The 27649-nt window shown below is 51.5% G+C and overlaps 1 protein-coding gene across 1 annotated transcript; it reads left to right on the forward strand.

Annotated features, from left to right (window-relative positions):
• The first annotated feature begins 174 nt into the window (after positions 1–174).
• LOC122389587 (mitogen-activated protein kinase kinase kinase 10-like) lies at positions 175–27007 on the forward strand. The gene is made up of 17 exons (XM_043381758.1): positions 175–242; positions 4956–5038; positions 6668–6985; positions 8981–9112; positions 10693–10782; positions 11335–11481; positions 12959–13070; positions 13755–14087; positions 14500–14675; positions 15043–15159; positions 15558–15639; positions 15886–16017; positions 16362–16502; positions 23940–24165; positions 24619–24751; positions 25268–25375; positions 25961–27007. The coding sequence occupies exons 3-17, from the start codon at positions 6743–6745 to the stop codon at positions 26423–26425; spliced, it is 2637 nt and encodes an 878-aa protein (XP_043237693.1). The 5' UTR covers positions 175–242; positions 4956–5038; positions 6668–6742; the 3' UTR covers positions 26426–27007.
• Positions 27008–27649: the final 642 nt, after the last annotated feature.

Consider the following 27649-nt stretch of genomic DNA (forward strand, 5'->3'; position numbering starts at 1 on the left):
AATTCGACATTTTTTATTGTAAAAAAATATTATGCATTTAGCAATTGATTCAATATGTTAGCAGCAATCAATTTTAAATGAATTGAGCTTAAACTTATATTTTTCATTTTAAGTGCATACTACAGTATTCTATCTATTTTATACTAAATCACCATCCTTGTGGGTAACTGATTTGTTGCAGGCTTATGGATGTCGTCTTCGAAAGACAGGGAGGTGGTGGCCGCAGATGTGCCGATATTCAGGTATTGTGGGGAAATCGATGCTTTTTATTGAATAAATTGCATTGTTATATAATGTTTAGCATGTAAAATATGTATGAACATAGATGGAGCTTTGGAAATATGTGTGCGGACTGTGCATTAACAATGTTATTGTCGTGGGAGTGCGGCGCGATTGGCGAGATTGATGTCGTGATTATTTATGCCATTTAAATTATAGAATTTCCACTACCTCTTGATACAAACATTATTAAACTTGTTTTATATCACTGTGGTTATTGTTTGATGCATTGAGGTATGTTGTGGGCTCTTGTTCTTTGCCGAAGGCAGCTGTAAATTAAAACATCGCAACTCAACAACCTGTGCAACTATTTCAGTTGGTGACATACCAGGGAAATAAGCTAAAATTAGAGCGCTCTATTTATTGCTCCTGCCCCATGTTGAAGAGATACCCCTAAAAGCGTGATCTTTTATCGGCCCTTACGCAGCAAGGCAGTAATTCTCAGACCGGTGGATGGTATCAATAGAAAGAGAATGCGTCAAAGATTAACATGAATTAATTAAAATAACATTAAAATGTTAATTAAGCGTGGAAATAAGTCCCAAACATAAGCTAATTATTGCTCCTACCTCGGCGACGGCGCTCCCCGCAGTCGGCGGAGAAGCTAAAATAAAAGCCACCATCCTCCTCCGTAAGTCAATTTTAGAGCGGCCGAGTGGGCCGATGCGGGGCCACCAAACTGAGGTGAGACGTGGCTAGTAATTGCAAACCGCCATAGAAATCAATATCTTAAGACGTACCATATGGGATGATTACTCTGAAGCTGGAGTGAAAGCATGAGTAGATTGCAAGAAACGAAATGCACATATTGGTTGAATTATGTACAATAGGCACAGCTCAGATGAAGCCATTTCTATGATGTTGATATATGACATAACCCTTCCTCTCCTCACCTATGACCTAAGTGCATTGGCAGTTACCGGCAGTTTTTGAGCACGAGTGTAATTCGCCATCGGACCGCAATACATGTTGCCAGGCTGCTGCAATTACAACGAACATACGAATAATGCCTTCATTTGTAGGCGTTTGTTTTTTAGGCGGTCTTTGACGTGCAAGGGGGGCGGGGGCATACCTGTCGACAACTTGAGTTTCTCCGAATTTCAAAAACTCCCAGAATTTCAATTCCTTATGCACTGTTGTAGGTACAGCTATGTTCACAAGTTTTCGTTTCCTCCTGTTCTAAAAAGGATGATATTTGTCGATTTCGTGCGTCGCTGATAGGAGGGTGCGTTTAATAATTAGGCCCAACGCTTTCTGCATCCGCGAGTACCTTCAAAAGGGAACAACAGTTTCCATTTATTACACTATGGGACATGTGACAAAATGACCACTGGAACACGCATGAAACGGAGCTCATATTCCTAAAAATGTCTACAATCACTTCTTTTCTGACACTATTAGCAAATACCATCTCAAGTTAGGTGGTTGACAGACAGTTAATGCCTAATGGAGATCTGGGGAGACTGAGTGATGCCAATTCACCACTTAACTGATAATGAGGGCCGAGGGAAGAGAAACATGCAACATGCACAACTGACAACTTGACAAGTGACAAAACACTACCACTATTGTGCAGTGCAGTGTGCACAACAAATTACAGCAGCCAGCCCAAAAATGCTTTTGGTGGCTAATTGCAAACAAGTCACTAAAAAATGTCTTAGTTGCAGCTGAACACTGCACAATAATCACACTGTTCACACATTGAGTGAGATGCCACAGGTGGTTTGAATCACACTTTGGTTCAACTGCAAATCTGAAGTGTTGTCATGAGGTTCATGCCTCCATGATCACAGCACTTTGGTTGTGGTTGGCATAACACTTGTAGTCTGCAGAGTTCCACATGAACTGCAGACACCTCATCTGGTGGTCTTCATGTTGCTCAACTTCTTCAGGAGGCAAATGTCGACCACCCAGCGGAAGCATGGCCCTGCAGAAAAGAAAGGTAATGCATAAGGTACAAACATTATCTGCTGAAACAGCTCCTTCTGTTGGCTGTTATTAAACTTTTAACATAGGTAACATAACAACATGTATTCCATGTATATTACATTTGTTGAAGTAAAATACTGCCGGCTATTTCAAAACCAGAAAATGAAATTATATTGTGGCATAATTCACCTGCTCAGCTATCAGTATCAAATAATAATTAATTTAATATTTGGCATATTCTATATAACACATTCATAGAATATTATGCTTCACATTACAAGGACTCACAATCTTTCTGTTGGGTGTTTGATTGACGCATTAACTGAGTTTGTCTTAGGTTTTATTATTGCAAAAAATTCATATTGCATTATTGTATCAAAATACTGCCAGCAATAACAAAACAAGAACATGAAATGCCAATGAGCAAGCCGCCATTCCTTAAAATGGATTACTTTGAAAGGAATTTTAGTTTCTTTTAAGGAAAAGGAGAAATGATTATCAGGTAATTATCAGAAAATCACTCAACCTGCAAGTGGCTGGGTGGTTTCACAGCAAACATCAAGCCAAAACATATACTTACATCTATCTAACAATTGAGCCATTTGACTACTACAAGGATATGTGAGCAAAATAAGAATCCAATTATCCAATGTTGACTTCCTTGCAAAGTTTATGCCTTATTTTATGAAAATGTGTCACTAGAATATGATACTTATCATCGAATATTATTTAATTTACGATTTATTTCGATCGGAATGCACATGGAGTCCCGCGCCATTTTCGTCGACGATGAATATGATCGTGTTTCATGAAGAGATAAGGGGTTTCAATGGTCTTTCAAAGCAATAATTTGATGCAAAAATGTGTAGGAAATAATATGAAGCTGGTTCAAATGGCCATCAACCATTTAAAACACCGAAAATACTCACAACTCCGTCCCGACGACCACGCAGCACCGCGAACGCCACACTACTGGCACAATGCCAAAACTGCTGTCACAGCGGAAATGTTTTTTTTTTCTCGATTGCAATTGTGGAATTATTAATTAAACAGAAGATGATCTTTCCGAAAAACCGACTCATTTCATACACAGATGCATGGAAAATAAAAAAATCCCGGTAAGTTTATTTGTATTGTTTTGTCGATTTTGACATGCTCCTAGTTTGCAGCCATATTTCGATATGTTCTACAGGGAGTTCAGAATTATTTCAGGACCAATCTTTTCCTCATTCATTTTCCCGTCGATCATGAAATTTTTAGAGCGGAACAATTGGTTTCCAGGCGGTCCGAGCGATTTTCGTGAGAAGGGTGCAAAAATCGGCGTCATTTTTAGAGCCTCGACACCAGCTCAACACAGGACCCTATGGGAGACGGTGAAGTAGCGGGAGCAATAAATAGAGCACTCTAATTTTAGCTTATTTCCCTGGTGTGTCACCGACTGATTTAATTTTTATGTTAATTTGTGTTTGTTTTATGCTTTGATACGATTTTGTAGCTTCTAGATTAACCACATCAATGTGTTCAAGTGCATTTCAATGATATTTTTACAAGTTAATTTCGGTTCAGTCTCTTGTGTGCTTTCGAGGATGCTGCATGATCAGTGATCACGTACCTTTTGTGCAGGCAATTTTTCCTGATATTTCCATATTTGCGGCAGGCTTCTGGCAGTGAAAGAACATGAAAATTTCATGATGAAATTATGTACTGTTATTAATCAATAACTGAAACTGAACAGTGTCATCTGTCATATAAGTAGGTAGCTATATTCTGTAACATGACTGAGTTGGCTTACCTGCTTAATTTTGAAAGCCAATCATGAAAACATTGACCCATTTTTATTTAAGGCTCTTGCTTATTACAGGCAGGTACATTAATGTTTTTGTCCTACTTATTCTTCAGAAGCACCTGAAGTGAGGTGCTCTAAAAATATAAAAAGTGTTTGTAAAGCTTTAGGTGATTTAATTAACCACACTTTATTGCTTGTAATTGTTGTTAGTGCTTAAAATGCATCTTATCTAAGCATTCTTTTGTCTACTCTTTTATGCATGCAGTTTTTTAGCGATGCCATCCTTGTCCTTATGTCAAAGTCATCTATTTAGTCTCATGATATGCCAATTTGAGTTAAAAGTTATTTGATTTTTTGTCATGTTATTTTCTTGCAGTGATGTTATTTCCTCATTGCTCCAGTTACATGTTATAAAACTGGCACACTTGTTTTATGTAAGTGAATCCCATTTCATAAACAGGATGTAAGCACATTTTTGCTCTAATTTTAGGAACACCTTTTCTGATTTTGGTAGAGGTCATGTTAGTCTCATGGAAATCTTCTGGGCATTCATCTTTGCTGCTTTTTCATGAATGCTAAATAACTACCAAAGGCAACAAGCAAGTGATCCCTGTGGACAAATTGGTGTTTTTGGTGCCTATGGTCTCTTATTTGTTTGCTGAATGTTCTTCTACTGCAGCTTCATTTTGTTTTTAATATGCTCTTGATGATTTGTATCACATGTTGTGGTTTGAGTCAGTTGGGTTTATGATACCCTGACTTCTAGTACAAACTTCAAATCAAACACTAGAAAAGCACCAGCAGACTACAAATCAACATCAATCAAAATTGTGTTTGGTTACATCCTTTTCAATTGCATTATTTTTTACATTACAATAAATAAAGTAGAGTTATAGGTGTGTTTGCTTGTTTTTGTTTTTGACTATTGTTATCTCACTGATGTATCTTTCATTCCTTTCAGGGTGCTCATTCTTCCCTGACAAAACATTCTGGTGATCAGTTCCCTGGATGGAGTCCAGCACTGCCATAATAATCTCAGTGCAGGTATGGGCTTCAACATTCTTATTCATGCCAGAGTTGTTCCTTGACTTATTTACTTTTAACTAGTAATGCCAAAGGTATCATCAACATTACATGCTAGTCAGCTTACTAACAATAGACAAATTCAGCATGTTTGCCAAATTTTGTGAGTTCGCTTAAGTGGATTTGAACTTTGCACTGCATCACAAGCATAGGGCCCTAAGGATTGCTGCCTGCTGTTGGTCTCAGTACCGTAAAACGGGGCTATAAGGGACAGTGGGGTTATAGGGGACAAATTTCGGGAAAAAGTTTTGAGGGATCTGGGTAATACAGTGAACGAGAAACAAAAGGAAATAGATATATAATATGAAACACTGATGTCTGGACATGCATGCCACATCACCATTTCCAAGATGCTTGTTGTTGTTCTCATGCTAGGAGCTTTTGAAAAAAGTGCCAAATTCGCAACAAAATTGTAACCCCGAAAACTTTGCTTGTGGAAACACAACCACGGACTCTGGGACCTTCACAAAGGTATAGTCAATGACCACATGTATCCTGAAGATGCCCATGAAATTACATCCATGTACCCTCCTTGCCTCATCCTCATTTCCGCTTTTTTCTGTTTCAGGTAGATTTTGATGTCAAAACGGGGCTTTAAGGGACACCGTCATTACCAGTCAAAGCGAGGAGTTAAAACAAGGAAAACATATTCGAAAGATGTAATCATGAAAGCTGTGGATGCAGTGAACAGAGGGATGCCTTTCAGGGTAGCTGAGCAGAAGTTTGGGATCCCAAAAAGTGTCATGTAGGCACAATAAGGCACCTGCTACCTGAAAACCGGGCCATCCCACATTCCTTGGAGAGGACAGAGGATGTCCTGTGGTGTACCCCTTCTCAGACATTGTGCAAAAGATCCAAGAACCCAAATACCTCACCAGGGGAATCATGGAAATCAAAGAGGTCAAGGAATACAATGAGTGAGCTGATATCAAACACCTCCAGCTCCAAGGAGCTGCCAGAGACTCTCTGCAGTCTTCTGGTGGATGGTGTTCTGGAGTTCAGAATGGCAGGAGAATGCCTCATTATCAAGTGGTTGTACTCATATCATTTGTGTTTTGATAATAACACATTATTATGTTTCCATATTTGAGTTTCCTTTATTGTATTTATGTTGAAAAAGGAAGTTACCTTTTCCGTCCTCCATTGGAAACTTTGATGGATGCCAATCCATTGTATGTGCACTTAAAAAACAAATATTTTGCACAGCAAAGCAGTAAACATTTTTAAAAACATAGTCTGTGTCCCTTAAAGCCCATTTGATGGTGCTACTAGAGTTTAAAAGGCCATAACAGTGCTCGTCCCTTAAAACCCCGGTGCGGGGCTATAAGGGACAAGTAACAAAAATATAAAAAAATCATACATCTATGATACCAATAAAATGCATATTATGCCAAAAGACAGACCTAGTCAAGACCTGAAAAGTGACAAAGTTTGAAGCCTGTGTAAGCAATAACCTTTGAATGACAGGTTGTCAAAGTCAAAACCTGTCCCTTATAGCCCCGTTTTACGGTATCACAGCACACCACCATGCCTCTGTACGAGTGCCTCATTACCATAGCACCTCAGCTCACGGCTCTGTGTTCCCGTCAGGTGCGAGTGTGTCGGCAGCAGCCGTGATCGGGCCGGCGCTCGGCGGCTGTGAACCGCTCGGCCCGGCCGCCGCCTATGGAGCCGGCCGGCGGCGCGGCGGCGGCCGCAGCGCGCGCTAACGGCTGCGGGCCCGGCGCCCGCGGCGGCCGCTCACCCACACCGTCGCCAGAGGGCGTGCGGCTTCTCGTGCTGCACGACTACGAGGGGCGCAGCGAGGATGAACTCAGCCTCCGCAGGGGTCTCAGTGTCGAACTGCTCTCCACCGATTCGAAAATCTCTGGAGACCCCGACTGGTGGATCGGAAAGCTGGAGGGCAGGGTGAGTGACGCGGGAGGGTGGCGGGGAGTCTCTGGTGGCGGGCCGCTCACGGCAGTCAGGTTGAGGCTGCTACACTGAGGAATAGTGGGAGGCGAGGGGAGAGTGTAAGGCCGGCCAGCAGCGGGCTCGTCAGTTTAAATCAACGTTTTTACATTGACGTTACCTGCACCAACTGTTCCGGAGACAAATGAACGTAATTGGACTGCAATTCTGCTGGAAACAAATACGACCCGTAAAGGTTCAAAATACTAACGTACGATACAAACGACTCTGACATCTTAAGCACGTCGATTGACCACTTAAGTCCTGATTGCCTGGTTCTACGATTCGACCTTCGTATCAATGTGACAGTTTTACGCTCGATTAAATGTCCCCAGCAGTGACCTCTGATCCTCGACGTGTGTGCATTCCTCTCCCCTCCCCTCCCCGCGATACGTTCGATTGTATTGGACAACCGATAATGCATTTTCATGACCGGAACATACGTCAAGTCACATGGGGCCCCAAGCCTTGGCGACTGATCTACCATCGGCGAATTGGGGGCCAATAAAACGTACGGCCGTCGGTCGTCGTTATCAGAGTGGCTGCGAATCGCGAGTGTCCGGGTCGGGTGAAATCCACCGCTGTTGGGCCGTAAGAGTGTTCACATGTGTTTTTCACGGGAGGGGTTGACCAGATATTCTTGCGTACGCGACCGGGGGCAGGACAGGGGAGGGGAAGAACACGATAGAATAGAGAAGAGACTGATAAAATAGAATTCAGCGCAATGGATACTCACGGTCGGAATGTCATACTGGCAGTCAGCCCATACCAGCACGGTCGTGCCTACATGCAAATGATCTTCGCTCAGCATTACATCGTGTATGGATTGTGCTACTCTCGCTTATCCTTGCATTCCTTAGCATATTCCAAGTGGTTGAAGTCATTTCTTGATGCGACCGCCTGTATTTCGTTGATCTCATGCCGCCATTTCCCTGGGCCGGCCTCGTATGGGCTGCCGTGTGGGCGTTGATTGGCCGGGTCGGTCGAGTCTGGCTGTCTACGTTTGTCTGTCTGTCTGTCTGTCTGTCCGTCTGGCGCTTTCTCTCCGTTTGTGCGTGGTCGTAACTCGTGAGGAACGTCGTGACTTGAACTCGGCTGCTAGGTGTGAGTATTCGGCAAATACGAGTAGGTACGACACACTACCGTCCCGTTTTATTTGTGTATTCTGGTGAAAGGTCGATGATCCACAATGCGCACTTTGTTAGCCGTAATCCTCTCGGAAGCGCCTTGTTATTGCCTCGTAGAAATTCGTCCTTTTATCTGCTATCGTCAGGACGGTGTTTGTGTACCAGCTACTTGACCGTGGCAGCTGATTGCTGAATAGTTGTTCAAACATTGCCTCTGCATAATATCGTCACGTGCAACGTCAGAGCGGGGTGGGTGGGGGGGGGGGGGGGAGTTGATAGTCGCATTCACAGCTGGGAGGTGGCGGAAAGGCCGCCGCCAGCGTGTGCACTGCAGAGCTACTGTAATAGAACATCGCTGCCGGGTGCTAGAAAATCGGTGCCATGATATGGATTATATTACTGTACTGCCGAGTCGACTATACTTCGGAGTCTAATACACTCGACTACTGCACTCGACTCGGTTGAACCTCGGCTGTGTAAGATTAAACTTTCAACGTCCCTTTTGCGCGCTTTTTACGTGCAGTAAGCTGTTAACTGTTTCCAAATTCATCGATTGCTTCCCACCATGCAACTCCATGATCCGGCACCACCCATACATGCGGTGTATCTTGTGACCTGTAATTGGGACGGCTAGATGGTGGTCTGCGCCCTGAAGCTTACCCCTCCAAGGTTGAGATGACCCTTCCATGACCCTACCTCTGCGACCCATGACCTATGCTGACCCCTATCTCTACGGCCTGTGACATGTTGCTGACTTCCCGTTCGATCTGTGACCTTGGGTGACCCATTCCGGCTCGACTTCTGACCTTATATTGACCACTCTCAGGTGGGCGTGTTCCCGGCTCACTATGTGGCTCCGGTGGACGACGCGCTGCAGCCACACAGCAGCTACCCGCCAGTTATCGAGTTCGCCGACATCCAGCTGGACGAGATCATCGGCGTCGGTGGCTTCGGCAAGGTGGGTGCAGATGTGGAGCTGTGGGGACTGTGCGGAGTTTGGAATGTGCGCTGTGGGATATGAGCTGTGGCGTGTGGAGGATGGAATTAGGAGTGTGAATTGTGGAGTGTGGACGCGGGAATCGGGACGCGGGTGCCGATGTAGACTGTCAGAATGTGGACTGTAGAGTTAGACTGAACGCTCATGGACTTCAAGGGTGTACTGTGGTTTGTGGACTGTGGACACAGGGGACTCAGCTCGGGGATGAGGATGTGGTATCTTGTGAGGGCGTGGAGAATGGCCGTTGCGGTGGCGACCTCGGGAAGATGGGTGTGGAATCTGACGCACGGATGGGTGTGGTGCGGACTGCGGAGTCCGCCACACCTTGCGGGCAGTGAGAGTGTCGGCTCGACCGTCATGTGGGCTGGCCGTCGTTCATTGCAGTTGATTGGGTGAGGCCGGCGGCGGAGAATACGGATGGTACTCTGAATCGGACTGAGGAAAGTTGTGGGCGATGTTCGGCAGTTTTCCATTATGTTGGTAGCGTCTGAGCTAGCTGTGAACCGTGCAACTGCATCACTGTCTCCTTTCGCTGTTGTGGAACTATTTTAGTAAATTAATTTGTATCGGTATCCCCCGACAGTGATTGGTTATTACGACTTCTCTGCCATGCTGGTTTGGTATATCAATGCTTTAAACCTTGCTTCTGTAGCCCTTCTGCGCTCCTTTGCTCCTCCATGTCGCTCCCTTGTCAGAGAGGATCCGGGGAGGGCTCAGGAACCGTACGCTTTCCCTCGAGACCACCCTCATCGGCTGATGGACGGGCAACAAACAGATTCCAGGACGCTTAATAAGCAGCTGGGGCCGCCAGTCTGCGCTGAGCGACTCTCAGACTCCCCTCGGGATCCCCCGAGACTCGTAATCGGCCTACTCTAATCCGCGAAAATTAGCTCATTAACTAAATTAGTGACCGGGCTTGATTAAACGCACACAGAGTGGATGATGCGTGCCTTTCGGCTGTTTGTTGGGTAATATTGTTCGCCACTGGGCAAATTATTGTCTCTCGCTGCGAGAAAGTGACATCATTCGTCGGTGATATCATTCTTCGTTAGTTTGTTTTCGTTTGCGATACACAATGCTGTGAACGTGGCCAATTTCTTTCGGCTATATGAAACGGACATCGGTTGCATGTTGAGCGGCGTTTTTCCTCGGCGATTGCATGAGTTCGTGGAACGAACGAACTCCATTTGCATAGCGCCGCACTCCCAACAGATGGACAGCAACGTTTGATTCTGCTAAATTGAAAACTCTACAAGTGTGAACTATTTTCACTTGCAAATATGACAAGTAAGTGAACTGAAAGTTTATTGAAAAAAGTGGTGAATTCGCAACTTAAGACTTTATTTATCGCATGTTGATCTTCTTTACTTGAGTCCCATATAGCAACGCGTCGTGACAAGCAAATTTTTGACACACATTACCTGACCAATACCCCTTCCATCAGCTGCTGGTATGACGCGTGGCCTGGTTCGGGTATCCGGTGTGTGTGACATTGCGCGGTACGGCCGCATGCTTACCTATACCGCCGGCGTCCGTTTCAGGTGTACCGGGGCGTGCTGCACGATGAGATGGTAGCCGTGAAGGCGGTCACGAGGACCTCCGAGGACGACTGGTCCACCACCATTGAACAGGTGAGACAACTGGTCCACCAACCACCATTGAACAGGTGAGGGGCTAACGACCGGTCCAACACCATTGAACAGGTGAGGGTTAACGACTGGTCCACCACCATTGAACCCATTGAACAGGTGAGGGGCTAACGACTGGTCCAACACCATAACATCGGACAGGTGAGACGACTGGTCCACCACAATAGAATAAGTGAGGGGTCAACGGCTGGTCCAACACCATTGGACATGTGAGGAGCCGCGCTGGACTTGAGCTCACTTCCAAGTTCCAGCTTGTACAGGCATAGAGCACATATGCTCAAACAATCAGTTCGACCACTCAGTGCCCTCCTAACGCAAAACACGAATTAATTATGCAGATTAAATGCTTTGAACGTCTTCGGAACAAACATTTGATTGACGCTTGACATGCCCACGCCCTTCTTGACCGATGTTGAACTTTATGATGGCCGCCGTCTGCTTCGCTGGTGCTCGGTCGGTGTCCTATTCTAGCGGCGCGATGAGAGATGTGTGTGGTGCTGACGACAGTGCTTCCTGCCCGGTCCCCTCTCACAGGTGCGTCAGGAGGGCCGTCTGTTCTGGCTGCTGGACCACCCCAACATCGTCTCGCTGCGCGGCCTGGTACTCACCCCGCCCAACCTGTGCCTGGTGATGGAGTACGCACAGGGCGGGTCGCTCAGCCGCGTCCTCTCACAGCATAAGGTGAGCTGTCTGGAATAATCACAGGGTGGATCGCTCTGTCGCGTCCTCTCACATGAGGTGAATCGGTGGATTGATGCTCTTCTCAGCTGGTTAGTTGGGGAAGAAAATAAGGGGGTCAGTGCTCCTCTCAGTATGTGGGTTAGCGCTCTCAGTATAATGTAGATTTGCTCTAGATTTAGGGGGGGGGGGGTGGTATCCAGTGCTCCCTTGCCAGAGGTTAGCTGGTGCTCTTCTTAGCATAGCTGTGAACCAGGCTTAGATTGAGCCATCGGTGCTTTCCCCATAAAAGCGAGTCGGTGTTTCTCTCATGGGGTGGGTCGGTCAGCTCCTCTCAATCACGTAAGGTGTGGGGTGCACCCCTCAGTTTTAAGGTGGGTGAGTGCTTCCTTTAAGTGTAAGGCGGCATAGTCTATTGGGGGTCGGTGCTACTCGCGCCATCAGCCACATTCGGACCTCTCACACCCTGGGTGATCCTGTCAGGCGCCCGCATGGCCTAGAGGGTCTCTCGGCTCGGCAGCGTTGTTTACTCGCCTGCTGGTCGGCTCTGATCAGTCAGCTCATCCCTAAACTAAATCAGATTTAGTTGAGAAGGATGCGGCTAAGCCCGGCGTCACTTATTGCGTCTCATCCGCGCTAGATACACACGGTAATGCTGCATGTTTTGAAAACAAAATGAGTTGTTTGCGAACGGCAGTGATGTACTGTGGCTCTCTGTTGACCAGAGTATAATGACAGGACTGAGTGAATGGCGCGGACATTGGCACACGGAATCACCTTGGGTTGACCTCAGCTATTATTCATGCGCTTAAAATGACACGGTGCTTCGGTCACGAGCAGTGCGTTATGCGCCGGTGCATTAAACAGCGCAATTTCATGTGACCCAATGGTTCGCTGTTGACTGCATGCATCTTAACGACGCCCAGAAGCCAGTTTATCAGATTGTGCCAAGCGCCTATTGCATTATGTACGAGTGGAGGATGTTATGAGCTGTGTCCTCATCAAGACTGACGTCCTTGATCCCAATGTGGCAGATGGTTGAGGTCACGTGTCAGGTCATCACCAACAGTCCTTATCCCCAATGTGTAGAGTAGCTGCCAAAGTGCCAAGTCATGTCAGGTCAGGAGCCAACTCTCTCGATCTCCAGTGTGGTTAGGACACCGAGGTCATCCACGAGGACTCTGGGTCGAGCGTCGACCGTCCTGTAGTCCCTCTGCATGAAACTTTGAGCTCCCATCAGTCTTCTTCGCCCAATGGCCGAGCTTCTGCAACGACTGTGATATGGCCTGGCGTGTCAGGCCATGTCACATGGAGGGACACTTTGTAACTTATCTTGTGTGAAGTCACTTGTAACATGACTTGTGACGTGACTTGTGTTGCGTGGCTTGTATCATGTGTAACGTGACGTGACATTTACTAGCCCGGTGAGGTGTGTATTATGTGATAGCGACTGACGCTCCCTCCCTCTCTGCCTCCACAGGTACTGCCACACGTTCTGGTCAACTGGGCCATGCAGATCGCCACCGGGATGAACTACCTGCACCACGAGGGGCCCATCTCACTCATCCACCGCGACCTCAAGTCCTCCAACGGTCAGTATATCACTTCTCAGTCTAGTGGTGGATGAGCCGGGAGGGGCCAATCCTATAGAATAGAGTTCAGTGGGCCCATCTGACCTACCCATCGTGACCTAAAGTCCTCCAACGGTCAGACCGTCCTTCTAACGGTCAGGACCGGCCAAACAGTTATTGGGCTGTGCTTGTCCACCAGTGGGCTGCTGTGAGCAGGCGGATCGACCGAGAGGAGGGCGGGGAGAGGAGGGAGGAACACTTTGGAAGTAGGTCGCGACGGGCTGCCCACCTCTATGGGTGTCCTCGGGAGGGCTGAGTAGGATCTCCGAGGAATATCTGGTCGATTGAACTAAGTGCTTTTCGTGGAGATCGCTTAGATTATCGCAACGAGTTCGCACCTCGTCTGTTGCTCGTGTTTTTGTTGTTCTTTTTTGTCATACTGTGCCTAAACGGTAATTGATAATAAATGTTCGGCGTTCTTTTAACCACTAAAGCTGTGGACGCAATGCAATGGAAGTAATAGACTTGGTCTGGCACTCGTGTTATCCATAATTTGTAATTAAGTCTCCTAGATGCATCCTGTAAGCCCACATTGCGGCTTGTCCTGTCACAGGACACATCCGAATGAGAGACACAGGACATCTGTGTCTCTCTGTTGGATACATGGTAACCGATTCGTGACTCTTCCCTCTTATCCTCCCACAGTGCTCATCTCTGAGCGTCTCGACTCACCGGAGGATTTTCGCCGCGTCACTCTGAAAATCACCGACTTCGGACTGGCGCGGGAGATCAATCGAACGACGCGCATGACGCAGGCGGGCACCTACGCCTGGATGGCGCCCGAGGCCATCGAGTTCAGCACCTTCTCCAAGGCCGGAGACGTGTGGAGCTTCGGCGTGGTGCTGTGGGAGCTGCTGACCGGCGAGACGCCCTACCGCGGCATCGACGCGCTGGCCGTGGCGTACGGCGTGGCCTCGCACAAGCTGAGCCTGCCAGTGCCGTCCACCTGCCCGGCCGGCTGGCGGGAACTGATGCTCTGTGAGTAGCGCGCGAGGAGGCACTAATTGGGCTATAGTTGGCATATTAGTAGGTGGCTCAGGATGCCAGTGTGGTCGTAGGGCTGCATCACGAAGATGTTGGGCTGTAAATGATAGTGCAAAATATGTTCGGAATTCGGATATTTTATGCTTCTTTTTTTTGGGTGGGGGTGGGGGGATATATTTTTCTGACTGTTGTTAATATGAGTATCAGGTAATAGCTGCAGTCGGAATGCTACCTGTCTATCTCCACTCTGTCCGTCGGTAATATTGAGACCTGCCTGAACTGAAGTGTGCCGACCCTCCTCTCCTCCATTGCACTAACCTACCTATACTAACCCCATGTTGCTCCCATCACACTGACCTACCATCACCCCATCAGCAATACACCGACACTGCTCCCACGTCCACAGCGTGCTGGAGCCTGGACCAGCACCTGCGCCCGACGTTCGAGCAGCTGCTGGTCAAGCTGCAGGACATCTCCCGGTCGGCGTTCATGTCCTTCCCGCGGGAGAGCTTCTACAACATGCAGGAGAACTGGAAGACCGAGATCGACGAGGTCCTCCGCGACATCCGCCATCGGGAAAAGGTTAGAGCGGCGCTGCAGTGTCGAGGCTTACCGGCCAGGTTCGGTATTTTGTAGTGTCATTGCTTAGTTCGACAGTGGTTGGAAAGTGGACGACGTGCGGGCTGGGTAGATGGCGCCACATTGCACTGCTGTGGCTGCTGTGTGAGCGGCCGAATATATTGGACTGACGTAAACTTATGTGACAGGGCACAACCTAACTTACTGAGGCTGTCTATAGTCTGACGTTTTCGAGCGGAGCCCTTTCATGTGTCAGGATGATGGAGGCGACATTTCCTCGCTGAACATTGGAATAACATGATCAATCTTTACCTTTAGGATAAGAAACCCATCCTGACGATGACCTACCTTTACCCGCTGTGTTCGTCAGGAGCTGCGCAGTCGGGAAGTGGACCTGCGGCGGCGGGAACAGGAGGTGGCTGAGCGAGAACTGGATGTACTCACCCGAGAGATCCAGGTCATCGTCCAGCAGCAACAGCAGCAGCAGGTACGACTCGCCGCCGCCACCTTCGCCGCTGTTAAATGGCTCCTACTACTCCTCCTACTCCTGCCGCTGTGAAATGGCTCACTGATACCCAGCCGGCCGCGGCGCTACCGTTTAGTGTGGTTTCGTGGGCTGCGAAATCGTGTCCGTAGGCACAGCCCTGCCCATTTCAAACAAATGCCAATATGGATATTCATTTGTCCGCAAAGCTATCGCCATTCCGTATTTAGTCATATCCGTAATGTGTGCTTACTGTGCTTAAACTGCTTTGTCGCCATAATGTAGCTATGTATGAATCTTCGTGCGTGCCTGTAGTGATGCACCTGACCTCTATCACTGTGAAGTCGCAACTATGCGTGTTTATTATCCCGCATCTTACGCTCCATCCGTATTTGCCACAGACGGCGCCGACGCCCAAACGGACCAAGATGTTTGGGAAGAGGGCGAAGCTGAAGGGCCGACACCAGATTAGCAACCCGTCCGGTAAGACTGCACGCGAGCAGGGACGGGGGCACGGGATGGATACGGGGTTTATGACATTTTGCACAGGACACGAGTACCTAATGAAGGCCTTTCTCGAACGTTAACAGTTTCTGTCTGGGGGCTGTTCTGCTGGCACGCTTAACACAATTTACGATGTAAAGCGACGTTGGCATAAGCAACAACGTCGTGCTCGTGCCCATCAACTTCTGTTTGTCTGAACCCTGTGCCCCGGCCTGTCTGCTGCAGACTTCCGACACAACTTTACGGTACAAAACACGGGCGCGCTGTCGGAGCGGCTGGCCGGCGGCAGTGCGTGGCACCCGACCAGCCCCGAGAGTCCGCCGGCCTCACCGTCACCCGCCCTGCGAGCCATTGCACGTGAGTGTGGGACAGCGGGGTGGTGACAGCGGCACGGGGTGGGTACTGGTGGATCGATAGACTTGGGTGCGTTGAGCGGTGACGTGAGTCCTGATTGCGTGCTTCTTCATTCGTCAGCGATGCTTGGTGATTTTCCAATATGTTTCGTATTTGTATGTATTGTCTGAATGCGATGATAGCGAGCGCTAATGCACCTGGCGGGATTTTTTTTTACTATGTCCGGTATTTGTTCATAACTCTACCCGTTTTTGTTCTTCGTGCGCAGACGCTCTTCGCCTGCTCGTCGTATGTGTCCGTTTGTCCGTGTCTGGTCTCTGACGTCCTTTCCGCCCCCGTGTCCGCAGTGCCGGCGGACGGCGTCAAGGGCAAGACGTGGGGCCCGAGCTCAGCGCACCAGATGAACCGGCGACCTCGGCCGCGACCACAGCTGCTGGAACCGGGCAGTCCCAGTACTGCCGACAGCTCGCGCCGCGCCGACCGCAACGGTCAGTCCCGCTACTCGGGGAGGCCGCGGGGTGGGCTGGGGTCTGACTGAACTGACCTGGACTTATCTTTGACGACACTGACCTGACCTGGGCTGACCTCTGAGGACACTGATCTCTAACATCCTGATCTGGCCTGGGTTGGCCTCTAACAACACGGTAACGCTGATGTGTTTTGTGAGCTGATACTTACGTGGCCCGAGTTGACATGAGCGGAGCTGATAAAAGTCTGACCTATGTGACCATACGGGGCCGGCCCCTACTGGTCAGTTCATTTTGTTTCCGCAGTCTGAGATACGTAGCTCCTCGACTGACACGAAAAATAAGCACATCGTTATACGCTTTAGCACGGATTGGAACCATTACTACGTCAAAATTTTAGACATTATAGGATTCGACCACGGAGGTCTTCTTAGCTGTACTCAATAAAGGCTTTTTTTCGTGTCCATGGCATGGTCCGATAGAAACAGTGCGGGCTAGCGTCAGGTTCTTAGTACTGCACGGTTACGGCGAGCGTTAGCTCTTTGCGTCGACTCGGTCTAGCGGTAATCCCGGGCTGCTCCCAGTGCTGCCTAGTGTTCAGTCCCCAAGTTGCAGTGTCGGACCGACCGACAGATGTCGCTGTCTACCCACATCCCATTGCGCTGCGTTCAGTGAAGGATGACGAGGCGCGCCGTGGGAGTGTCGGGCACGGCCCGCCTGGTTTCCGGCGCCGGTGGTGATTAGGCTGGGAGCCGCGCTACTTTCCCCGGGGAAATGTCACAGAACGGCGCCGGCGCGCGCTCGGCGAGGGCAGCTCGGGTTTCGGGGCTTATCGGGCTGGCGCCGGGGCTGGGCCGGGCCGTGTCTGCAGAGCAGCTGCGCCGCGTGCCTCCCCGCTCCAGGAGCGTCCGGATGGATGCAGACGAGGCCTCGTCAGGGCGTCAATGTAAACATACCGCTCCCGGCCGGCCGCCTGGGGACCTGGGGACGGCTGCCGCGCCCTCCTGGCCGCCGCACGGGGCCCCAGCGCCGAGCTGGAGCGGAGGGGCGGTCCGTTTTCCCGAGAGTGCCTGGTGAGGCTCTTAGTAACCAGATGGGCCCGGCAGGGCTGAGATTTAGCTGTTATGTTCTTGACAAGTTGTACTATTTACTGTGAGATCGGGTACTGCGAAGCCTGGCGGAAGTTGATGAATGGGTCATTAGGTAATCTTGAGGTCAATGGCCTCAAGACGTCAACAATTGCTTGGCTCTGCGATGAGTTTATCCCAAATTGGGCTCGCCTTCAAATTAATATATACACAAAATGATGAGGCTCGAACTGCATCTAAGGTATTCAATTAGCGTATTTGTCGAGAGCTCTCAATGAAACATCAAGCTGTCTCCAAGTCATAGATTGCTCCTCTTTGTCATCGCCTCTGAGTGACAAATTAGGACAAATCACTAAGAAATATCGTTTATTGCCTACTCTGGATTATCCTCAGGGTAATCTATCAATGAAATGAGAGCAATGGTGATTCGATAACGAGCTTCGTATATTTGCACGACATTGCTACAGTTATTATGGTCATTTCCATTGGCCATTTTGACGCAATGCTGAGTAAACAACTGATCTATACTAGCTATATAGCTGATCTAATATAGCTGATAGCTTAGGTTTCCTGTTGTGGCTGTTAACTTCCTTTGTTGGACTCATGAAGCTGGTAAGCATTTCATGAGTTCTGCGTCTTCCGTGTTATCTTGGTGCCTGCCTACGACCGAAAGTGTGCAGAAAATGCTGAAAACTTATGCGATGCCACTTTACTACCCCAACCAAATTTATATTTTATGCGCAAATTACATATTGCACGCAGCATAAAACTCAAATGTGTTTAAACATCCAACGCAGTCGTTCATACGTAAATTCGTTTCGCCCGCCGGGCCTGACCTTTCGTTACCATTGGCTGCCAGCAGCTGCGGCCTATGCGACCTTCCCACCCACCTATAAAGTGCCGCAACGAGCCCGCCCTCTCCCTCCCCACCCCTCCCCCTCCCAGCGCGGGCGTGAAACGACCGCACGACCGCACGACCGCGCGGCGCCGCTGTTGACGACCGGTTTCCGGCTGTCACGTGACTGTGGGTTTGCGTATTGCCTCGTGTCACGTGACTGTGTGTTCGCTCACTGCCCTGTGTCACGTGATGCCACCGACCACGGGTACGCACTGTGCGAGTTAGCGGTGGAGCTGATGAGCCGGGTACGGTGAAGATGAGGGTTGCAAACGACCAGCGCTCTCTGGTCACTCGGTGGGGTGGGCTGTTGTATGGCGGACGGCTGTTATGAGCTCGCCAACAAGAGCAGATGCTCTTGTAAACGAGGAGGTCGTATTTGAGCTTATCAACTAGAGAAGATCCACGTTTTGTCCAACGTTGAAGGGGTGAATGGACCTTGCAGCAGTGAGATGGAGGTCGTTCTTGGTTACGTTTTCGGTGGAGGCACCGTCATGTTGTGCTAGGCTTGCTCAGCTTGCCAGACATTTTCAGCAATGCATCAGCACCTATCTGGAAGTTAAAAGCCACACATGTGTGAGAATTGACAGCTTGTCAGTTGTCATCGAGCTGCAGCTGCCGTTTGCGCCATCCGGCCGCTGGACGCCCTCGCCGGAGGAGGTCATTCCTATATATGGCCTTGGGTCGCATGGGTCATTCTTGATTTTATAGCAGAAGGCTGATGAATCTCATACTTTCTGCGCATTAGTTTTGCAATCCACAGGCATTGTTACATTCGTCTTTCATGCTGAGTTGATCTTCCTGATAGGCCTATTGACTTGTATTATCATCGTCAAACACTTTGTAACGGTCACACCACCTCCACTATTTGCCGTCTCCACGCTGCAGTCGGAACGCAGACTCGTTATCGCTCGAACCCGACATCTTGGCGGCAGGCTCTGTGTGTTCGGTCCTCTGGTGATTGAGATGGGGTCAACATTCGGCTATCGGCTATCTTATATCTACCGTACGGTTGACTCCGTAAGAAGTCTCAAACAGCTGCTGAAGTGTTCTAAGCTCCTGGCGCGACATCGTGTTGGTGGGTTCGTATTCCAGATCCGACCAGTTACAGCTAGGCGAGATAGCGAGTTTAGCGCTCCCTGTGCGGATTTACATGAACAAGTAGCCCGTTTTGTGTCCTAATGAGGCTCTGCCTTTACGTCGATCTCCTGACTAGATTGTCCCGTTGATATGGCTTTCTGCCGGTTTGTGCGGACCTCTGGACACTCGTCCGACGGGTGCGGAGGTCACATGCGAGCTGCACTGCACGACCCAAGGAGGCCCGAGGTCCGGCAAGCTTTCATGATGGGCCCGTGAGTTCAAGCTTGGCGGACCGGACTCATGGCCGGTGGCTGGGCGAACTGTCGCCTCTGTCGACCGCTGGCATTCGCATGACGTGCGACTCGCTGCCAACTACGACACGGTAGGGTGTGGTGGGCCGTCAGCGTGGGGAGGAGACGGGGCGCACTGGCACCTTCCGCAGTCTGGGCCGGTCGCAGTGACCCAGAGCTGACCTGTTGGCAGACCGACGGCCGCTGTATTTTTATGTAGGTGGACACGGCTGGGCTGGGAGCGACTGCCACTGCGCGGCCAGCGCGGCCGGGCCGGTCGGGCCGACCTCTGACTCAACCGGTGACTCAGAGGCCGTGCACTCGGAGTGCCGGCCGTGGTCGGAGGCTGGTCGGTGGAATGTTCCGCGTGCTGCGAGATGTGCGCTCGCGATAGTGGGGGTGGTGTCACGTTGCCGCCCGCGGTACGAGAGCAACTTACGATAGACAGCTGGGCCGGGGAGGGGCTCTGAGAAAAGTCCAGCCGCCCACCCACTCCAGTCTGTCCAATCCAGTTCAATTCACAGACAATGGTCTCGGGTCACTACAGACCTACCCAGGCCCTTGGTGACGGTTCCCCTTTGTTGTGGTTTTGCATTCATTGTTGTGACACTGCTTGCCAAGAAAACTCGCACGTGGCAAGGTAGCGCTAACGGGAGTTGTTATTGGGCCAGTACCGATAGTGATTCATGCGGGGCTCCTCCAAGGGACATAGTATTCCGTATTGTTCCTTTTGTTTTGTGGATGAGGAAATAGCGGTACTTGTATCCTGGTTGAATGTCTTCAAACGATGGAAATATCGAATAGTTAAAAAGCGATGCGTATATTGACGCAAAACCAACGCACATTTTTGTCTTTCCTTTGAAAGCCACTTATGACAAATTTTATCATTTTTACAATTCATAATTCATTTGTGATTCATTATGATCGTTGAGTCGGTGTTATCGTGTAATCGAGATAAAATTAGGTAACCGAATGTGGAGTGGAGCCGTTTGTCACGAGCATGCTGTGCAGTGAGCACGCTTCATTCACACTCTGGCTGCCAAGGTTTACGTCTGTGTCGCCGCGTGCAGTGCCCGTAGTACTATGTGGTATGCGGCCAGGCAAAACTGAAATATTGGTCAGCTCACGTTTCCGGGGAGGCAGTCCGGGGTCCGGTTTTCGGCGGGGAAGGAAAACGGTAATGAGGGGTGACTCAGCGGCTCACTCAATACAGCCATGTCATTCAGACCTCCCGCTGATGTTGTTTGGACAACAGTCGCTGTGGGCTTGGAGACAACACAACGCCCCGAGCTTTGGCGCTTAGCTGCGATGTTGTCATGGCTATTGATGGGAAAGTGGAAACGGCTGTGCTGTCCCAACCTTTTCAATATAACTGCGCCTGTGGGTGACGGAACAAACTTAACCTGTTGTGGGCATTCGCGCAAATGTTTTAGTGTGGTGACTAGCGTGCCACTGTTGCACCCAGGTTCGTTTATCTCTCCTTTTCTTCCAATTACGCTAGCCTCCGCTGTTTTTCCAAAGTCCAACTTAACTTTTGCTCACCATATTCTTCAGCGGGTTTGTTGGTCTCTCTCGTCTACTCCAGCCCTTTCAGTGACGGATATTTTCCGCGGCAGTTTCTGTGTCCGCCCGTCCGCCGCTGTCGTTTCGCAATGTCCCGCCAGGCCAGTCGACTCTGTCGGGCTCGTTCCGACCAATGTGTGCTGCCCGTCATCTGATTGCCCACCAAGGCTGTGCGCCCGGCAGTGTCCGCACAAACGCTCCGCCTGGCTGGGTGCCCACCCCACCACCCAACGCTCACGCTCGCACGCACTCTGAACTTCAGACGCGTGGTGAAGCAAGGCACAGACTAGAACCCATTCACTAAGTAAATCTTTAGGAATTTTAGGACTCAAGCCGATCATCTAAAAAAAAAACTTGCGTTATGTGAGGACAGATTTAGATAAACTACTACAACTGCGTCATAATAAAGCCCTTATACACAATGTCACTAATTTCCCTCAGAGAAGTGAATATTTGTTGTACCCCTTCCCTTTTGATACGGTGCTGACTGGACGGGTGCCGGTGACTCTGGGGAGGCCAGGGGCGGGGAGTGGCGCCGGGCTGCAGCGGCCAGCGGGCCATTCCGCCGCCCTGCTGCTGACCAACTGTGTCGCCGCTCGCCAGAAATAACAAACAGAGCCGTTTGGAACGGGGCCGGCTGCGCTCCGTCTGGGCTCTGGAGAGGTGACGGACGGGGCGGGGCGGGGACGCTCGGGAATGTTGACAGACGGGACGGGGAGATGACGAGTGGGTCGGAGATGACGGACGAGATGGGTAGGTGATAGACGGCTGGGAAGGTGACAGACGGGATGAGAGACTAAGTGGGTAGGATCTGACAGACCGGTGAGATGACTAACTCCCCTGAAAGGTGACTGGGTGGGTAAATAACAGACACTGATTGGGCGTCCGACGGGGTGCGGGCCGCGCTCTAACGCCGGCCCCTCTGTTTTCCAGCTCTGCCGTCCGACTCAGACGACTCCAGCGACGACAGCGTCATCCTGCGACATCCTCCCCCCAGGACGCACTAGCCCGTCCTGTTCCCTCCCCTCGCCGTGCCCCGGTGCCGGGCTGTCTCCCCGGTCCTCCCCAGATTTATCCGTATTTATGCCTCCCCTCCGACCCTCGCGTTCCTCTCGTCGCTCCCGTCCCGCTGCGGCTTCTGGTCAGAGCGCCGCGCGCTCGGCCACGGTGGCGGATTCGGGCGCCTGCCCCAGTCTTCCGGTCTTCTTCCGTGTCGCGGTGGTGTCAGAGGCCTCGGGAGCCTGCCGCGCGTGTCACGTCGACCGCAGTGCGGCTGTGGTCAGTGGAACGGAACCGACGGAACCGCACCGGCGCCTCTGAGATAAGGCACCCGCGCGACTCAGGATGGGCGCACTTCCTGGACGGACCGGCGGTTTCCGGTCTATCAGACTTCCCTGCGGTGTCTGTCGCCTCTGTGAGACGCCGGACGTGCAGACTGGACTGCCGCTCCCGTCAGAGGGAGTCTTGGGTGTCTCGGTGATCGGTGCATGGTGTTTGTTGCGCTCTGCCGCGGGTCGCGCTGCGCTGATTGAGAAGGGTTCTCTGTAACATGCTCGATGCGTTTTCTACGGGCGTTGTTTGTTCTGGGCAGAGGTCGGGCACGAATGGAATGGAGGATGCCATGGAATGGGACGGACGAGATACGAACACAGTACGCAGAGGACAGAGTCGGATCAGGGCTCAAACACGGGTTCGATAAACCCCGCTCACTGCGGCGCGAGGGACACAGGGACACCCTGAGACCAGCGGCGCTCCGCGGCCCGCTGGGTCACCGAGTGTGCCCTGTGACGGCGCCGACTCCCGGGAGCCCTCGCCGGGACCTCCGACTTCAGCGGCGGCCGGCCAGGGTCTGTGCCGAGTATCGGCGGCGGGCGGTGGGCGCCGGGAGAGCGCCGCCTGGCGGAGCCGCCGCGCCGCCGGTACCGGTGGCCCTCTGACGGCGGCCGGTGAGGCTCTGATTCAGCTACCGGCCGTTCAGCCGGGCTGGGGTGAAGAGCCCTCAGCCGCCGGGTGGTTACCTGTCCGGCGCGACAGGGCGCAGCTCGGAATGTCTTTACGTTGTGGAGATTTGGGTTTAGTGACTTCCATTGGCATGCTTTCCGGGCTGCTGCATTGATGGATTGGTACGATGGGGGTTGTGTTTGCGGAGCATTTCGCCTGCTGTTTGGGATTTTCCGCCGAACCATCCATTTTAACCTTTTCAGATGACTTCTGCCTGCTGTTTGATGTTTATCCACTGACCTGATGGGGAAGGTCGTGTGCATCTCTGTTTCGGGTGTGGGGAAGCCGGAAATGCCTGCCTGCCGTTTTTGGTTTGCTGGGTTTTTATGATTGGGTTTGTGCCCTGATTGTCATGTGATACATGTCTACCTTGTGTCCCACACCACCCTCGAGCCCCAATACCGAGTGTGAGTACGTGACCGTTTCATCAAACTAACGACCTAACGCCTGAAGTGTTCCGAATGCTCCCTTATTACCTCCTCTCGCTTCTTCCCGTGTATGCTCTCCCTTTCTGACCGCCCCCTACCCCCGTATGTTCCAGGTGGCTCGGGCGGCGGCGGCGCGCTGGGAGCTTACCCCGCCGGCAGCACCCCCTACATTCCAGTACCGACACTGTACAACGGCGCCGAGGAGCGCGGCCCGTCGCGGCTGGGGGCTCTTCACCTGGCGCTCTACAATATGTCCTCCCAGCTGGCCGGGGTGGCGGCCGGGTATGACGTGCGGCTGAGCAACGTGTCACCCGTCCACCCGCGGCTCATACCCGCAGAGTGAGTAATGAGTGTATATACCCCCGCCTCATACCCGCCGAGTGAGTATTGAGTGTATATACCGGCGGCTCATACCCGCCGAGTGAGTATTGAGTATATACCGGCGGCTCATACCGGCAAAGTGAGCATTGAGTGTATATACCGGCGGCTCATACCGGCAAAGTGAGTATTGAGTGTATATACCGGCGGCTCATACCGGCAAAGTGAGTATTGGGTACACCTGCGACTCATCCCCACAGTGAGTACACAATAAGGCTGTCTTCCCCTCACTGAGTGAGTACTGATTGCTAAATTTACCTACGACTTGGCCCTGCAGAGTGAGTCTGAGTACTGACGAATGAGTGGACATTAATTCACTGGTTGATGATTTGTCCACCTCTCGTCATAATTTGCGCGCACTGCCCTGTGTGACCGTCCAGTGACCTCAGTTGACCCCTTCCCCTCCACCCACAGCACGGAGAACGTCAGCGTGCCGTGGTGGACGACCGACGCGCCGGTACAGTCGGTGTCGGCCTCAGCGTACCCCCACAACACGTACCACGGACCGACCAAGCACCAGCGGCCCATGCTCAACCTGGACGCCGGCGTGAGTAGCACTGACAACGCCGGGAGGGGAGGGCAGTCGTACTTAGAAAATAGACACTGACATCATTGTGTAATGTGTGAGCTATTGCCTGAAAGGATTTAGCTTTTTCTTTTTTATCTCTCTCTGAAATTAATTCTTAGTCGAACGGAATACCCAGCAGGACGGAAATGAAAGAAGCTGGTTGAACATGCAAGAAATAAAGCAGTTAAATTGAAATGTGTCGGTTGAGGAATGCGGGAACGATATTTTAGATTTATGTGCTTCATTGGTGAGCGCAGCCTGGTACGAATTGGTCCCGATGTTTTCGCTTCATTCCTTTGAAGGAGTATGCAGATATAGTTCAGGGAATTTCGATTTCAACGTTGAAATTTTTCGATTTTTGTGCATCGGACGCTCGCTACTTTGCTTTCGTGCCCTCCCTGTAGAATATCTCCCACCTGTAGAAGCACGGTACCGCTGCAGGTGTCGCTGGTGCCACCTGTTGGCCGGTTTTGTAACTGTTATTTCCCGTTTCAGCCGCTGCGTTTCACTGACACTGCCCCGCTGCCGCCGCCGGCGCCTCGCTCTCCAGGCGCCACCTCTCGGCGGAAGCTCTCCAGTGCCTCGTCGGCCGGCGGCGGCGAGGTGGGTGAATGATTGAGACCTCTGATAGACCGTAGACCTGCAATAGAGTGAAATGTTATTGAAAACTGTGCATAGATGACCAGAGGCAGAGAGGAAATGGCGAGCTCTGTGATAGCTGGTTATGTCGGATTTATTATCCGGACCCGCAGTCGCCACGCAACTGGACCCTAGCTAACTGGGTATTTTCAAAGCTGTAGCCTCTTGCACCAAACTACCTAGTGAGCTAGGTAAAATCGAAAAACCGGTTTCAGAATAAGGTAATCTAACGGTGGTAAATTTGTTTGCAATAGCCCAATGCATAATCCTACAGGTGCTTGGTAAATTTTACACGCAAATTGTCACATTTGAGTCTTGGATTGGGTACACGATGCAAAATAATCCAAGCATTGGTGCAAGAGGATTTTGGCAAGGCCTCTTGCACCTCTTGCACCTCTTGCTGTCTTTTTTCGTTGTATATTTTGTTTTTGATGTAACTTTTGCATGTCTTAATCACCTGACATTCCCGCACTCTGTGGGTGTACATACATACTCCCCGTCCCCACTGACAGTGGTCCGTGCCGTGACTGTGTGTCTGTGTGTCGGCAGCTGTCGCCTCTGACTCCGTACCGGAGCGGCCGGCGGCGGCCCGACTATCTGCGCTCCACCTCTGACCACGAGTACCAGGCCCTAGAGCGCGAGCGGCGCGTCTCGGCCGCCGCCGGGCCGCCGGAGTTTGTGGCCAGCGTGCACTACACGGAGCGGGTCAGCCCCGAGTACGCTCACTTGGACAGCTATTACGGCGCGGACGGCCCGCCGGTGGCGGCCGGCGGCCGGCGCGCGCGCGCCAGCGTCAACCCGGCCTTCCAGCCGGACGTGTCGGGCTACGGCGCCGTGGGGCGCCGCTGGAGGCCGGCCGCCAGCCCGCCAGAGTCGGACGAGAGCGGCTCGTCGCGCGGCGAGCACCTGCTGGACGCGCCGGTGGAGGGCCAGAGCCGGGACCTGACGGTGCCGCTGGCGGCGCTGCACGTCAGCGGCGCCCGCACACCGCGCGCCGGTCGCTACCAGCTCTGACCGGGCGCAGCAGCCGCGCCGGCGCCCGCGGCCAGCCCCCACTGACGCCGGCGGTGACCGAGATTCGTGCAATATTGGCGGCTGGCGGCCGGCGCGCGGACAACAGGTTGTGTTGGAGGCAGCGCGGCGTCTCCCCACTGGAGCAGTACAACATATCAGCGCCGCCCGCCCCCGCCCCGCCCCCGCCCGCGCCGGCGGGCGCCGTGCACACATTCCGAGACTCGCGGCGCGGCCGGCTCGGCGTCGCTGCTCCTGTCGGCAGCGACGCTCGAGCGGCCGGCGCCGCCCGCATAATCGCCGTCGTTTTGCTATGTTGTTTTGTACGGAGCCGCCAGCGGCCCCGCGGAGAATGGGTCCTCCTACTCGCGAACTGATCGCGTCGTCTGACATTCGAGATAGGTTGTGCCATTATTTATTGGTGGAGACGGCGGTTACCCGCTGTATTTATTTGTGGCGCCGTGGAGCGCCGACCTGTGCCAATCGTGTCCACTGCTGCCCGGGCTGAACGGACCGCCCCACGGAGCGAGCCGCGCCCCAGACGGACAGATATTTGTAATCTAAATACACGCCTTCGTGACGATGTGTGCGGTGTGTGGCAGGGGGTGCCGAGAGGGAGAGAGTACAGAGACTATCTGGGGAGAATGGGGAGGGCGCTGCTAGGTCCGTCCGCCCGTCCGTAACACTCTGCGCCGGTCCGTTCGGGCCTCCCAGCGCTATCGCCGTGCTCCATATAAACAGAGGACGGCTGCACTGGGGGTGGGTCCCGGGCTAGAGATAGCTTCTACTCGGCTCGAGTGGTGGAAGTCGTACAGTAGGTCTACTAAAAAAGTCCCCCGCTCCAGAGGCGGCCGGCCGGCTGAACCCCCGGATTCCAGCCCCGACTCAATTGCGCAGGCCGCGGCAGTGACACGGGTCAGGTCGCGGCGCCCGGCGAGTGGGTCAGTTGGCGGCGGCCGGCCGTGGAGCGAGGACGCCGTGTGTGGGGCGCAGCGATGCCGCAGTGCAGTAGAGGGGAAGATAGTGACTGCACGATGCCAGAAATGATGCCTTTGTGATCTAAATTAAACACCTGCACTGCAGTGCATATCCTCCCTCGCCCCATTCCTATCATGCATATCATAATCCTTCAATAATCCGTAATGACCATTCAACGCAAGCAAGCAAACAAAACAACCCGTTTAGCGGCGACATCATCTCGGATAAAAAAGCGACAGTGATGATTAG

The sequence above is a fragment of the Amphibalanus amphitrite genome, unplaced genomic scaffold (assembly GCF_019059575.1).
Source record: "Amphibalanus amphitrite isolate SeventyFive unplaced genomic scaffold, NRLGWU_Aamphi_draft 000363F_arrow, whole genome shotgun sequence".
Classification (NCBI taxonomy): domain Eukaryota; kingdom Metazoa; phylum Arthropoda; class Thecostraca; order Balanomorpha; family Balanidae; genus Amphibalanus; species Amphibalanus amphitrite.

Coding starts and splice junctions, on each gene's coding strand:
- LOC122389587 (XM_043381758.1), top strand. CDS start 6,743: ATGGAGCCGGCCGGCGGCGCGGCGGCGGCCGCAGCGCGCGCTAACGGC. Junction 15,160..15,557: donor AGCAGCAACAGCAGCAGCAG/GTACGACTCGCC, acceptor TATTTGCCACAG/ACGGCGCCGACGCCCAAACG. Junction 25,376..25,960: donor CGTCGGCCGGCGGCGGCGAG/GTGGGTGAATGA, acceptor GTGTGTCGGCAG/CTGTCGCCTCTGACTCCGTA.